Source organism: Chlorocebus sabaeus, chromosome 16, assembly GCF_047675955.1.
Source record: "Chlorocebus sabaeus isolate Y175 chromosome 16, mChlSab1.0.hap1, whole genome shotgun sequence".
NCBI classification, from domain to species: Eukaryota; Metazoa; Chordata; class Mammalia; order Primates; family Cercopithecidae; genus Chlorocebus; species Chlorocebus sabaeus.
Genome location: NC_132919.1, coordinates 19,082,374 through 19,096,609, shown reverse-complemented (window position 1 = coordinate 19,096,609; position 14,236 = coordinate 19,082,374). Strand labels below are relative to the sequence as shown.

General features: G+C 46.4%; 1 protein-coding gene across 5 annotated transcripts in view; it reads right to left on the bottom strand.

The window, feature by feature from the left end:
* SLC47A1 (solute carrier family 47 member 1) overlaps positions 1 to 710 on the bottom strand; it is a 47,308-nt gene extending 46,598 nt beyond the window's left edge. The window contains exon 1 of one of the 5 annotated variants that reach the window (XM_008010614.3): positions 511 to 710. In XM_008010614.3, coding sequence (XP_008008805.1) covers positions 511 to 645 — 135 coding nt within the window. In that variant the 5' untranslated portion in view covers positions 646 to 710. Of the gene's footprint in view, positions 443 to 510 lie in introns of those variants that run through there. The other 4 variants (XM_008010619.3, XM_073004756.1, XM_073004757.1 and 1 more) reach the window with 4 other exon arrangements.
* Positions 711 to 14,236: the final 13,526 nt, after the last annotated feature.

The following is a 14,236-nucleotide window of genomic DNA, read 5'->3' as shown; positions in this document are numbered from 1 at the left end:
CTCCTCCTCCATGCCTCGGGATTATTTAGATCGCTGAGCTTCCAAACTTTTACAGCTAATTTTCAAAGAAACAAGTTCCCTCATGTTTTGAAGTTCAGGCAACTTGTGCTTTGTTGGTTGAAATCAGCTCCCAGAGAAGGCAGCCCCGGATGCAAATGCACCCTGGACCTGCTTGAGCCCCGTTAGGCGCAAAGGTCCCAGCTCCCCGGTGTCTCCTGGCGCAGGAGGCGGGAGCCGCCGGCCTCTCCGGGCCAACGTGCGCCTAGGCGCATGCCAGCCGTGCCCGCAGTGCCCCGCGGGGCTCCCAGTCGGGTGGTGCGGAGCGGAGGGCGGCCGGGACGCAGGCGGAGGAGCTGGGGTGCCCGCCCGGCTCCTGGCACTATGCTCCCCGGCGCCCGCCCGCGGCCAGCTCGCTCTATCCCCAAACTCCGCCAAGTCACCCGCGGAGGCAGGACTCACCAGGCCCCCAGCTCGCCGGGACCGGCCTCCCACCGAGGCCACCTTACTCACCGCCGGGCCCGCCAGGACCAAGAGCGCCCGCAGCTCCTCTCGGAAGGCGGACAGCCGCAGGCAGCGCGACCCACGGAGCTCAAGGGTGGCCTCCGGGCCTCGGCGCACGGGCGCGGGCTCCTCAGGATCCTCCATGTGACTGGCGCGCTGCGGCCGGGTAGAGCGGAGGCAGGCAGTGGGGACCGCGCAGTGCAGCCCGCTCTGCAGTCCCCGCCCCTGCCGCCCGCCTAGTGCCCGCCCCGCGCTTGGCGCCCGGGGACCCGACTGAACGCGCAGCCAGGCAGCCTGCGACCTTGGGCGCACCCTTTGCACCTTTTTCTGCACCACTGCGGACGCCTGCGGGTCTTGCAAAGACCAAGGAACTCCTGCACTTGGAAGGCAAAGTTTGAAAAAGCTCTGGAAACTAACGGAATGCGCTCCGGGGGCTGGGTCCTCCAAGTCTTGCGGACGCCAGGACTCACCCCGGCTCTGCACCTCCACTGGGAGTTTCAGGTTCTGAATGACCTGGTGTGGAAGGACTCAGAGGCCTCGAGCGGTTACTAGGTTAGCACCCCGCGGGATGTATGGGTTGGGCGCATTTACTGTGCAGATTGAGTTGGGTACACGCTTTGATGCTGGTTTGAATGTTGCATACTCCTCTCCTTTCATCAGTTGTTCCATTAGAGAACTTAGAATCTACCAGGATAGAGCAACACGCTCCCATTTGCCAAGTTGCACAGTTGGTGCCCGCTGGTCGTGTTGGAAGTTTATCCGTCAGCCTGCTGTGGGAGTACAAGAGGCTGTTGCCCAGAAGGGCGTGGGCAGCGCACTTTCCTTCCAGAGCCTCAGCTTCCTCATCTGCAAATGTGAAAGAACATCTCATCGCCAGCTATGAAGACTGGGGTTGCCTGGGCGGAGGACCTGAGTCAGTGCCACCTGCCATCAGCCTGGCACCAGCCATTACCTAATAAGTGTCAGTTACCAGGACAAGAATGATTTCTGTAATAGTCAAAATTCCTTCCATTGTAAGTGATCCAATGTAAGTAAAGAAAACGGAAAACAAATTTTTTGGCTCACATAATCAGGAAGTGTGGATTCAGGGATTTTTTTTTTTTTTTTTTTTTTCTGAGACGGAGTCTCACTCTGTCCCCCAGGCTGGAGTGCAGTGGCACCATCTCGGCTCACTGCAAGCTCCGCCTCCCGGGTTCACGCCATTCTCCTGCCTCCCGAGTAGCTAGGACTACAGGCGCCCACCACTACGCCCGGCTAATTTTTTTTGTATTTTTAGTAGAGAAGGGGTTTCACCGTGTTGGCCAGGATGGTCTCGATCTCCTGACTTCGTGATCCTCCCGTCTCGGCCTCTCAAAGTGCTGGGATTACAGGCGTGAGCCACCGCGCCTGGCCGGATTCAGGGATTTAAAAACAAGATCATTCGGCCTGGTGAAACACCAGGCCAACATGGTGAAACACCGTCTCTACCGAAAATTAGCTGTGTGCTGTGGCGCGCACCTGTAATCCCAGCTACTAAGGAGGCTGAGGCAGGAGAATTGCTTGAACGCGGGAGGCGGTGGTTGCAGTGAGCCGAGATCTTGCCACTGCACTCCAGCCTGGTGGCAGAGGGAAAATTCATCTAAAAAAATACACACACACAAACAAGATCGTCCCTCTCCCCATCTCGGTCCCTCTCCTCCCTTCTCCTTGCCCCTTGGGATTCTTTCCGTAGTTTCTCTTCCTCTTCTGCAGGCAACCTTTCTCTTCCTGTGCAGGTTACAGTGGTGGGTGGCCTCTGATGCCCTCGTTTCTATCTTTCCCATCTGTTAAACCAGAAAGTAAGGCCCTACCCTCCTCTCTTCTGGCTCCAAACTAACAAAAAACTGGGAGAAAATCTGGTTGGCCCTGCTTAGATTTCTTGCCCACCTCTGGAGCAATCGCCCTGGGTGGGAAAATAGGGTCTGATGTTTGGCTTGCCCTGGACCATGCACCCAGCTTTGTACCTACAGGGTAGGATTAGGTGCCCTGTGACTGGTCTGGTCCCACGAGGACTGTAGGTATGGAGTAGAGAAGTTTTCCAAAAGAATTGAGAGTCTCAACACACAAATATCCAAGGATATTCACTAGATCTCTGATCACTGCTGTTCTTTGATAATCTTCTGGAAGTCCTGACTGATGTAATTAGATAGGAAATGGAAATGTAATGTATAATATTAGGAAAGAAAAGGCAAAGGGATTACTCACAGTAGAAATTGCCAGACTGGGCCAGGCACAGTGACTCATGCCTATAATCATAACTCTTTGGAAGGTCGAGGTGGGAGGATCACTTGAACCCAGGAGTTTCAAGACCAGCCTGGGCAACACAGTGAGACCCCATCTCTTAAAAAAAAAAAAATCCACACAACCCAACCCAAAGAAATAAAATATGAAGAAAAACTAATAGAATTGATAAAGGGGTTTAATAAAGTTGCTACATAGAAGTTCTTCAACAAGTCATATCAGTCCTTTATATAGGTAATAACACATGAAAATACTAAAAGAAATCCTTCACAATAGCAACAAAAAACAAAAGGTCCATGTGATGGAGAGCATAACTCCTCACTCCTTAAAGATGGATTGTACATAGTGACTTCCTTCCAAAAAGTAGAACAGGAAAATTAATTTTCAATTAATATATTAGGTTTTAGTCCACTTCTGTGTATTCCATTAGTTTAAAATTTAATAGAATGATTCTAAAAGCAATTGGTAGTGTGAACAGGAAAAGATATAACAAAAACTCTGAAAAAGAAAAGTAAGGAGGAAAGAAGTAGCTCTATTGGCTGATAAATAGCTTTTAAAACAGTGTGTGGTTGGCTGAGCATGGTAGCCCACACCTGTAGACCCAGCACTTTGGGAGGCTGAGGTGACAGGATTGACTGAGCCCAGCAGTTTGAGGCTGCAGTGAGCTACGACTGCACTACTGCACTCCAGCCTGGACAGCAGAGTGAGACCCTATCTCAATAAAAGACAAAACAACAAAATAATTAAAAAAACAAAGAACCCTGTTGTTAGGATTTTGATTGACATTGCATTATATCTGCAGATTTATTCAGAAAGAATGCACCTCATGAAAATACTGTCTTCTAGTTAAATCATATCCCTAGTCTAATCAGTACTTATCTAGGGAAATGGGACACTCACTGGACTAGGGATATGATGAATTTGTTATTGATGCTTGATAAATAGTCATAATTACGTTCATATATGGTTCTTAACTTGCTGAAATATATATATATATATATATTTTTTTTTTTTTTTTGAGGCGGAGTTTCACTCTTGTTGCCCAGGCTGGAGTGCAATGGCACGATCTCGGCTCACCACAACCTCCGCCTCCCAGGCTCAAGTAATTCTCCTGCCTCAGCCTCCCTAGTAGCTGGAATTATAGGCATGCGCCACCACGCCCAGCTAATTTTGTATTTTTAGTAGAGACGAGGTTTCTCCATGTTGGTCAGGCTGGTCTCGAACTCCTGACCTCAGGTGATCCACCCGCCTCGGCCTCCCAAAGTGCTGGGATTACAGGCGTGAGCCACTGTGCCCGGCAGCTGAAATATATTATTAAAAGCATGTATTAAAGTTGAATTTTATCAGTTTGTTTTGTTTTGTTTTGGGACAGGATCTCTCTCTGTCGCCTGGGCTAGAGTGCAATGGTTTGATCTCAGCTCAAAGCAGCTTCAACCTCCCTGGCTCAAGCAATCCTCCCACCTTAGCCTCCTGAAGAACTGGGACTACAGCCATGTGCCACCAAACCTGGCTAATTTTGTTTTCTTTTTCTACTTTTTTTTTTTTTTTTTTTGAGACGGAGTTTCACTCTTGTTGCCTAGGCTGGAGTGCAATTGTGCGATCTTGGCTCACCGCAACCTCTGCCTCCTGGGTTCAAGCAACTCCCCTGCCTCAGCCTCCCGAGTAGCTGGGATTACAGGCATGTGCCACCATGCCCGACTAATTTTGTATTTTTTTTTTTTTTTTTAAGAGATGGGGTTTCTCCATGTTGGTCAGGCTGGTCTCAACCTCAGGTGATCCACCTGCCTAGGCCTCCCAAAGTGCTGGGATTACAGGCATGATCCACCATGCCCGGCCTGTTTTCATATTTTTTATAGAGACAAAGAGGTCTCACTATATTGCCCAGGCTAGTCTCAAATTCCTGGGCTCTAAGCGATCTTCATGCCTTGGCCTCCCAGAGTGCTGGGATTACAGGCATGAGCCACCGTGCTCACAGATTTTTTTTTTTTTTAGTATTAATTGAAATAATCATATTTTTCTTCTCTTTTTGCTTGTTAATATAAGTTCATTGTAGATTTCCTAATGTGTAGCTGTCACTGATTCCTGGAATAAACTTCACTTATTCCTAATAGTATACTATAACAGGTATATAGTGGTAGATTTATTGCTAATATTATATTCAGGATTTTTATATTTATTTATTTTTATAGAGACAGGGGTCTCACTATGCTGCCCAGGCTGGTCTTGAAATCCTGAACTCAAGCAGTCCTCCTGCCTTGGCCTCCCAAAGTGCTGGGATTACAGGCGTGAGCCACTGCGTCCGGCTTCCGTCTATCTTTAGGCTCCGTAACTTTTCAAATACCGTAAGAATGATCTGTTTCTTGAAGGTTTGAAGGCCACGCACCTAGAGGACCATCTGATGCCTTTATAGAAGGGGCATTTTATTTAAAAATAAGAAAAAAAGTAAAAAGTTTTCTATTTACTTAGAAGTTGCTGGTCTATTCAGGGTTTTTTTTTAACCTCTTCTTGAATTAATTTTGGTCACTCGTGATAAGTGTTTATTGATTGCTGCTGTAACACATTACCACAAATTTAATGGGTTACAATAACACAAAGTTACTAGTTAACAGAGGTCAGAAGCCTGAATTGGTTTTCGTGGGGCTGAAATCAAGGTGTTGGCACAGCTGCTTTCTTGCTGGGGCTCAGGAAGAATCCATTCCCTTGCCTGTTCCTGCTTCTAGATGCCACCTCCCTCTTCCTCCATCTCCAAAGCGCATCATTGCAGCCTCTGTTCTTTCATCGCGTCTCCTTTTTCCACCTTTTACTCTCTTGTCTTCCTCTCAGAAAAAGAGATTCCATTAGGCCCACCCGATAACCCAGAATAACGTTTGCATCTTACGATCCTTGCAGTAATCACATCTCCAAGTACCTTGGCCACGCAAGGTTACGTATTCACAGGTTTCAAGAGTTAGGATGGGGACATCTTTGGGGGGCCTTATTCAGCATCTCATACTCACCATGTTCCACCACGTCTCCGTCTTCCCTGTATTTTAAGATTCTGATTAGCTTTTCATTTTCTAGTGGGTACTTTCTCAGGACATTGTGGCGTGTGCTTTCTGAATGTTTGCAGCCATCGTATTTTACACATTCCCATGCTTCTGGCGTTACATGTTACAGGTGAAAACTCCAATCCACTCCGATTCTCTCTCTCTTTCTTTTTTTTTTTTTTTTTTTTTTTTTTGAGATGGCGTCTCACTCTGTCACCCAGGCTGAAGTACAGAGTGCAATGGCACGATCTCAGCTCACTGCAACCTCCATCTCCCAGGTTCAAGCGATTCTCCTGCTTCAGCGTCCCGAGTAGCTTGGATTACAGACATATGCCACCATACCTGGCTAACTTTTTTTGTATTTTTAGTGAATATGGGGTTTCACCATGTTGGCCAGGCTGGTGTCGAACTCCTGACCACCTCAAGTGATCCATCCACCTCGGCCTCCCAAAGTGCTGGGATTACAGGCGTGAGCCGCCATGCCCAGCCCCAATTCTCTTTTTTGTTTTTGAGATGAAGTCTCACTCTTTTGCCCAAGCTGGAGTGGCGAAATCTCGGCTCATTCCAACCTCCATCTCCTGAGTTCAAGCGATTCTCCTGCCTCAGTCTCCTGAGTAGCTGGAACTACAGGCATGTGCCACCACGCCTGGCTAATTTTTGTATTTTTAGTAGATATGAGATTTCACTATGTTGGCCAGGCTAGTCTCGAACTCCTGACCTCATGATCTGCCCGCCTCGGCCTCCCAAAGTGCTGGGATTACAGGCGTGAGCTACCGCACCCGGCCCTCGATACTCTTTTTATTGTAGAATTGATGGTGGTCATTATGGCTAGTTCCCCAACATTCCTTTCACTCCAAATGGCTCATTTTAGCCAGGCACAAAAATCTCATTTGCCTTCTCAGGGCCCTATGTAGGAATGGACATGCATGACCCAATTCTATTTAATATATTTATATGTATATTAGAGACAGAGTCTCACTATGTTGCCCAAGCTCATGATCCAATTCTAGCCATGAATCCTGAGTGAAAATCTAATGGCGTTTCTGGAAAAGGTTTCCTATTTCTAATGGTCAGACAAGAAAAAGGCCCCATCTTCTCCTTCAGATGTTGCAGTATCTGAATTTTTTTTTTTTTTTTTTTTTTTTTTTTGAGACAGAGTCTCACTCTTTTGCCCAGGCTGGAGTGCAGTGTGTGATCTTGGCTCACTGCAACCTCTGCTTCCTGGGCTCAAGAGGTCCTCCCACCTCAGTCTCCCAAATAGCTGGGACCACAGGAGCCCATCACCAAGCCTGGCTAATTTTTGTATATTTTTGTAGACACAGGGTTTCACCATGCTGTCCAGGCTGGTCTCGAACTCCTGAGCTCAAGCAATCCACCTGCCTTGGCCTCCCAAAGTGCTGGAATTACAGGCGTGAGCCACCACACCCAGCGGTATCTAAATGTTATGTCTGGAAGTGCTACAGCCATAATGCAGCTGCTGGCCCTGGATAAAGCCAATATTGGAAAAGGGCAAAGCCAAGAGAATCACAGATATTAAATGAAGACAGAAAGGGAGAGAGCAAGGGAGGCAGACAATATAAACAGGTGATAGTAAAAGGCAAATATCTATTTTTGGCAAGAAAGGGGAAGGCTTTTTAAATTTAGATACACGGGGTAGCGCAGTGGCTTACGTCTGTAATGCCAGCACTTTGAAAGGCTGAGGCAGAAGAATTGTTTGAGCTCAGGAGTTCAACACCAGCATGGGCAACATGGTAAAACCCCATCTCTACAAAAAAAAAAAAAAAAAAAAAAAATACAAAAATTAGCCAGGTGTGGTGGCATGCGCCTATAGTCCCAGCTACTTGGGAGGCTGAGGTGGGAGGATCACTTGAGTACAGAGTGGGGTGGAGGCTGCAGTGAGCTGTGATTGTGCCACCGCACTCCAGCCTAGGTGACAGAGTGAGGCCCTGCCTCAAAAAATAAATAAATGCACTTAGACACACAGAAAGAGAACCAACTTTTTCAGTTTTGTTCACTTTGCCCATAAATCATCAAGGAAAACACAGAACTCAAAACTGACCAGTTGGTTGATCTACAGGCATCAAAGGCTGCTCTCCATTCCAGGGAAAGAAAAGGCCCTTTTCTAATTGAGTAACTTGTGCTCACATTGTATATAAACAACAAAGACAAAACTAAGGAGCCAGGAGACATTGGGATCTCCAAGATAAACGCATAAACCAAAACAAGAACAACAAAAATCCACCACCAATAGTCAGAATTCCTGTTCAGTCTGCTGTCTGGCAGAGATTGCCTAATGGTCAGAACATGAAAACCTCACTGAAGGGGGCATAAGTCGCTGTATACAAATCAGAACCCAAGCCAGAAACAGACCTGGCCAAGAATCAGACAGAATCTAGAAAGTAAAACAGAAACAAAGCCAGCAAACAGTCAAAAAAAAACACAGGAGGCCCGGCGTGGTCGCTCACGCCTGTAATCCCAGCACTCTGGAAGGCCGAGGCGGGCGAATCATCTGAGGTCTGGTGAAACCCCGTCTCTACTAAAAATACAAAAAATAGCTGGGCATGGTGGTACGGGCCTGTCTGTAATCCCAGCTACTTAGGAGGCTGAGGCTTGAACCTGGGAGGCGGAGGTTGCAGTGAGCTGAGATCACGCCACTGCACTCCAGCCTGGGGAACAAGAGTGAAACTGTCTCAAAAAAATAAAAATAAAAAAACAAGATTCTTAAGAGTTAAGGTTTATTGCCTCATGAAATTCATCCTTATTGGGAAGATCAAAGGATGAAATGAGTGTAAAAGTGCGCTGTGACTCCTTTTTTTTTTTTTTTTGTTTTTGAGACAGGGTTTCACTCTGTCACCCAGGCTGGAGTGCGGTGGCATGATTTCGGCTCACTGCAGCCTCAACCTCCTAGGCTCAAGTGATTCTCCCACTTCGGCCTCCTGAGTAGGGATTACAGGCGCTCACCACCATGCCTGGTCAATTTTTTAGTTTTTGTAGAGATGGGGTCTACCTATGTTGCCCAGGCGAGCCTCAAACTCCTGAGCTCAAGTGGTCCTCCAGCCTGCGTTTGCCAGAGTGTTGGGATTACCGACATGAGCAGCCATGCCTGCCTGTGAACCCTATTGAGGAATGCAAATATAAGCCATCACGATTAACATCATCGTCTCCAAGTTATAGGAGCTTTAGAAATGATCTAGGTTCATTTGTGCACTTGGACAAACCGCCCCTGCAGCTCCAGGAGATAGATCAGCGCCTCCAGGCTTTCTGGGTGGACCCTTCCCAGTGGGAGAAAAAGCCAGAGGCAGATGCATTTTAGACAAGGGAAGAATATTATCTGCACAACAACTGCACGGTCAGACTTCAGGGAATGGATTTCCAAATGAGAAAACACTACAGGTTTTTGAAGAAAGAAAGAAAGACAAGATTACTAAAGTTACTATCTGTCTGTTAATGATACGGAAAAAAAGAAAAAAACAGCAACAATGTCACATGAAAACTGTATCCATAAAGGTCATAACACAGCATTACAAAAATCAGAGAGAAGAATTTCAGGTCAGGGAGTCAACAACTTCCAGAAACGACTCAGATTTCACTGATTTGGGATACTAGGACTTAACAGAGCGACCCTGGTTTTTGTGGTTTGGTCTGGTTTATCTCAGAGCCCAGTGTTTGCTTTGTAATTTTCTCCTAACTGTGGGGTGTGATGCATGCACTTAGCCACCACCGTAGCAGTTCAAAGCGTCAGGTTTTGGGGTTTTGTTTATTTATTTTTGTTTATTTTTGTTTTGAAACAGAGTCTCACTCTGTTGTCCAGGCTGGAGTGCAGTGGCACGATCTCGGCTCGCTGCAAGCCCTGCCTCCTGGATTCAAGGGATCCTCATGCCTCAGTCTCCCAAGTAGCTGGGACTACAGGCACACGTCACCATGCTTGGGTAATTTTTGTATTTTCAGTAGAGACAGGGTTTCACCATGTTGGCCAGGCTGGTCTCAAACTCCTGACCTCAAGTGGCCTGCCCACCTCTGCCTTCCAAAGTGCTAGGATTACAGGTGTGAGCCACTGTGCCCAGCTTGTTTTTTTATCGTTGGTGGTGGTTTTTTTTGTTTTGTTTTGTTTCTCGAGACAGCATCTTGCTCTGTCACCCACTTTGGAGTGCAGTGGTACAATCATGGCTCATTGCAACCTTTACCTCCCTAGCTCAAGTGATCTTCCCTCTTTAGCCTCCCAAGTAGGCTCATGCCACCACGCCCAGCTAATATGTTCGTTGTTGTTGTTGTTGTTGTTGTTGTTGTTGGTAGAGATGGGGTTTTGTCATGTTGCCCAGGCTGGTCTCTAATTCCTGCACTGAAGTGATCCTCCCACCTTGGCCTCCCAAAGTGCTGGGATTACAGGTATGAACCACTGAGCCTGGTCATGAATTTAAATCTTACGTGATTCCTCCTCTTTGAAACTTAATAACCATGTGGCAAACATTCCTAAACATGTGGTTGCCTCCCAAGGAACACATAAACAATGAAAAGTGGCAAAATCAAGATAATTCCAATCCACATGTATGAGAAACTCTAACAACCCGGATTGGATGTCCCCAAGTTGCCCAACCTGCTAAGGTCACCCTATCATCTAAAATCAAAATGAAAATGGTTGAATCCCAGCTTACCTATAGTGGGAAACTCAACACCCTTCCCCATAGTAGCTCCAAAACAGGCTTGTGGTGGTGGGTTAGACAAGGGGCATTGGTGATTGGTTTAGGCAAACCAGGATCAACCCCTTGAAACTTAGATATGCTTACGTATGCCTAAGTGAAATGAATGACTGCAACCATAGAAAGGAATGAGAGGGAGGAATTAGGATTATTTTGTTATTATAAAGCACTTGTATTACCTGTGAAGTGACATATTGTTATTTGAAAGTGGACTTGAATTAATTGTAAATGCATATTGCAAACTTTTGGGGAACCACTGAAAAGAGTTATTTAAAAAAGAAAAAGAAACATAGGCTAGGCAAGGTGGCTCATGCCTGTAATCCCAACAATTTGGGAGCTGAGGTGGGAGGATTGCTTAAACCCAGGAGTTCGAAACCAGCCTGGGCAACGTAGCAAGATCTCATCTCTATTAAAACAATAATAATAATGATAATAATACAATAAAGCTATTTTAAATATAAAGACACATCTAGATTAAAGGCAAAGGGATGGAGAAAGATATATTATACTAACACTTATCAACAGAAAGCAAGGGTTAGCTATACTGACTTCAGACAGATTTCAGAGCAAAGAAAGGGATGTCTTTATAAGGGTATTACACAATGGTAAAGGGGTTAATGCATAGCCATCTTTTTTTTTTTTTGATACAGGGTCTTGCTCTCTCTGTGTCACCCAAGCTTGAGTGCAGTGGTACGATCTCGGCTCACTGCAACCTCAAGTGGTCGTCTCACCTCAGCCTCCTGAGTAGCTGGGACTATAGGCACATGCCACCATGCTTGGCTAATTTTTGTATTTTTTTGTAGAGACAGGATTTTGCCATATTGCCAAGGCTGGTCTCAAACTCCTGGACTCATGCAATCTGCCCACCTCGGCCTCCCAAAGTGCTTCACCCAGCCCCATATCAATCCTTAATGTGTGAAGCCAAAACCGGTAGAATTACAAGAAGAAATAGGTGAATCCACTATTATTAGTTGAAGATTTCAACACCCCTGTATCAAAAATGAACAGATCCAGCGAGCAGAAGCTCAGTAACTCAATAGCACCACCAGTCAAGTGGATATATGAGTATTTGTAGGCTGCCTCATCCAGCAGCCACAGAATATACATTCTTCTCAAGGTAGCATGGAACGTTCATGAGATAGGCCGTTTTCTGGGCCATAAAACACACCTTAACAAATTCAAAAGAATAGAAACCACACAGGCCAGGTGTGGTGGCTCACCCTGTAATCCCACCACTTTGGGAGGCCCAGGTGGGCATATCACCTGACGTTGAGAGTTCGAGACCAGCCTGACCAACATGGAGAAACCCCATCTCTACTAAAACTACAAAATTAGCCAGGACTCATATCTGTAGTCCCAGTTACTCAGGAGGCTGAGGCAGGAGAATCACTTGAACCCGGGAGGCGGAGATTGCGGTGAGCTGAGATCCAGCCATTGCACTGCAGCCTGGGCAACAAGAGCAAAACTCTGTCTCTCTCTCTCTCACACACACACACACACACACACACACACACACACACACAATTTAAAGGAAGCCGAGAGAAGCACAGGGCTTCAGAAGAACATTTTGGGCCAGGCACAGTGACTCATGCCTGTAATCCCAGCACTTTGGGAGGCCCAGGTGGGCAGATCACCTGAGGTCGGGAGTTCGAGACTAGCCTGACCAACATGGAGAAACCCTGTCTCTACTAAAAATACAAAATTTAGCTGGGTGTGGTGGTGCATGCCTGTAGTCCCAGCTACTTGGGAGGCTGAGGCAGGAGAATTGCTTGAACCTGGGAGGCAGAGGTTGCGGTGAGCCAAGATCGCACCATTGCACTCCAGCCTGGGCAACAAGAGAGAAACTGTCTCAAAAAAGAAAAAAAAGAAAAAGAAACTACACAAAATATGTTGTCAAGACACAGTAAAATTAAACTAGAAATCAATAATAGAAAGCTAGCTGGAAAAAAAACCCAAAATATCTGGAGATTAAACAACACACTTCTTTTATGAGACAGAATTTCACTCTTGCTGCCCAGGCTGGAGTGCTGTGGCACAGTCTCGGCTCACTGCAACCTTCGCCTTCCGGGTTCAAGCGATTCTCCTGCCTCAGCCTCTCAAGTACCTGGGATTACAGGCATGGGTCACCATACTCAGCTAATTTTTTGTATTTGGTAGAGACGGCGTTTCACCACGTTGGGTCAAGCTGGTCTTGAATTCCTAACCTCAGGAAATCCACCCGCCTCGGCCTCCCAAAGTGCTGGGATTACAGGCATGAGCCACTGCACCAGCCAACAACACACTTCTGAGTAACACATGGGCCAAAGAAGAAATCTCAAGAAAAGTTTTAAAACATGTTGGTATTGAATTTAAATCTTATGAAAATTAAAATACAAACTATCAGAATTTGTGGGATGCAGAAGAAAAAAAACAGTGCTTAGAGGGAAATTTCTAGCATTGACTGCATCTATGAGAAAAGAGAAAGATCTAAAATCAATCATCTAAGCTTCTACCGTAGGAAACAAGAAGAGCAAATTAAATCCAAAGCCAACAAAAGAAAAGAAAAAAAGAAATTAGAGCAGAAGCCAATAGAATTGGAAACAGGAAATCAATAGAGAAAAATCAACAAAACCGAAAGCTGGTTCTTTAAAAAGAAAAATCATTATGGTTCTGTGAGAACAGAATACGAGCAGAATGGGTGTAAAGCAGGCAACAGAGAAAGCGTCTGACGTGTATGCTCAGCAGAAGTCCATATCCCTGTCCAAGATGTCAAAGAAATCTCTTGATACATCTCTGGACTTGGAGCACTGCCCTACAAGGTGCCCCCACATATACCCCGACAGAGGACGCCCGTCTGCCCCACCCAGCTCACTTAGCCATATGCAGATGTAAGACCCTGAGATTTTAAGCCCAAATGGGCAAAATATGCAGCCACATCTTTTGTGACTTTTTGTTCAAAACGTGTGGCCACATCTTGAAAGGGGCCTGCCCCTCCACACCCGTGGGTATTTCTCGCAAGGTGGAGATGAGAGACTGAGAAAAAAAATAAGACACAGAGACAAAGTACAGAGGAAGAAAAGTGGGCCCAGGGGACTGGTGCTCAGTTAAGTGAGGACCTACACTGGCGCTGGTCTCTGAGTTCCCTCAGTATTTACTGATCACTATCTTTACTATCTCGGCGAGGGGAATGCGGTATGATTATAGGGTGATGGTGGGGAGAGGGTCAGCAGGAAAACATGTGAACAAAAGACTCTGTGTCCTAAAGAAGTTTAAGGAAAGGTGCTGTGCCTAGATGTGCACGTAGGCCAGATTGATGTTTGACTTTACACAAACATCTCGGGGCATTAAGGAGCAGTATTGCTGGCAGCATGTCTCACCTCCAGCCATAAGGCGGTTTTCTCCCATCTCAGTCAATAGAATGTATGATCGAGTTTTACATCGAGACATTCCATTCCCAGGGACGAGCAGGAGACAGATGCCTTCCTCTTATCTCAACCGCATAGAGGCCTTCCTCTTTTACTAATCCTCCTTAACATAGACCCTTTATGGGTGTCGGGCTGGGGAACAGTCAGGTCTTTCCCTTCCCATGAGGCCATATCTCAGGCTGTCTCAGTGCGGGGAAACCTGGACAATACCCAGGCTTTCTTGGGCAGGGGTCCCTGTGGCCTTCCATAGTGCATTGTGTCCCTGGGTACTCGAGACTGGAGAATGGCGATGACTTTTACCAAGCATACTGCCTGCAAACACATTTTTACCAAGGCCATCCTGCACAGC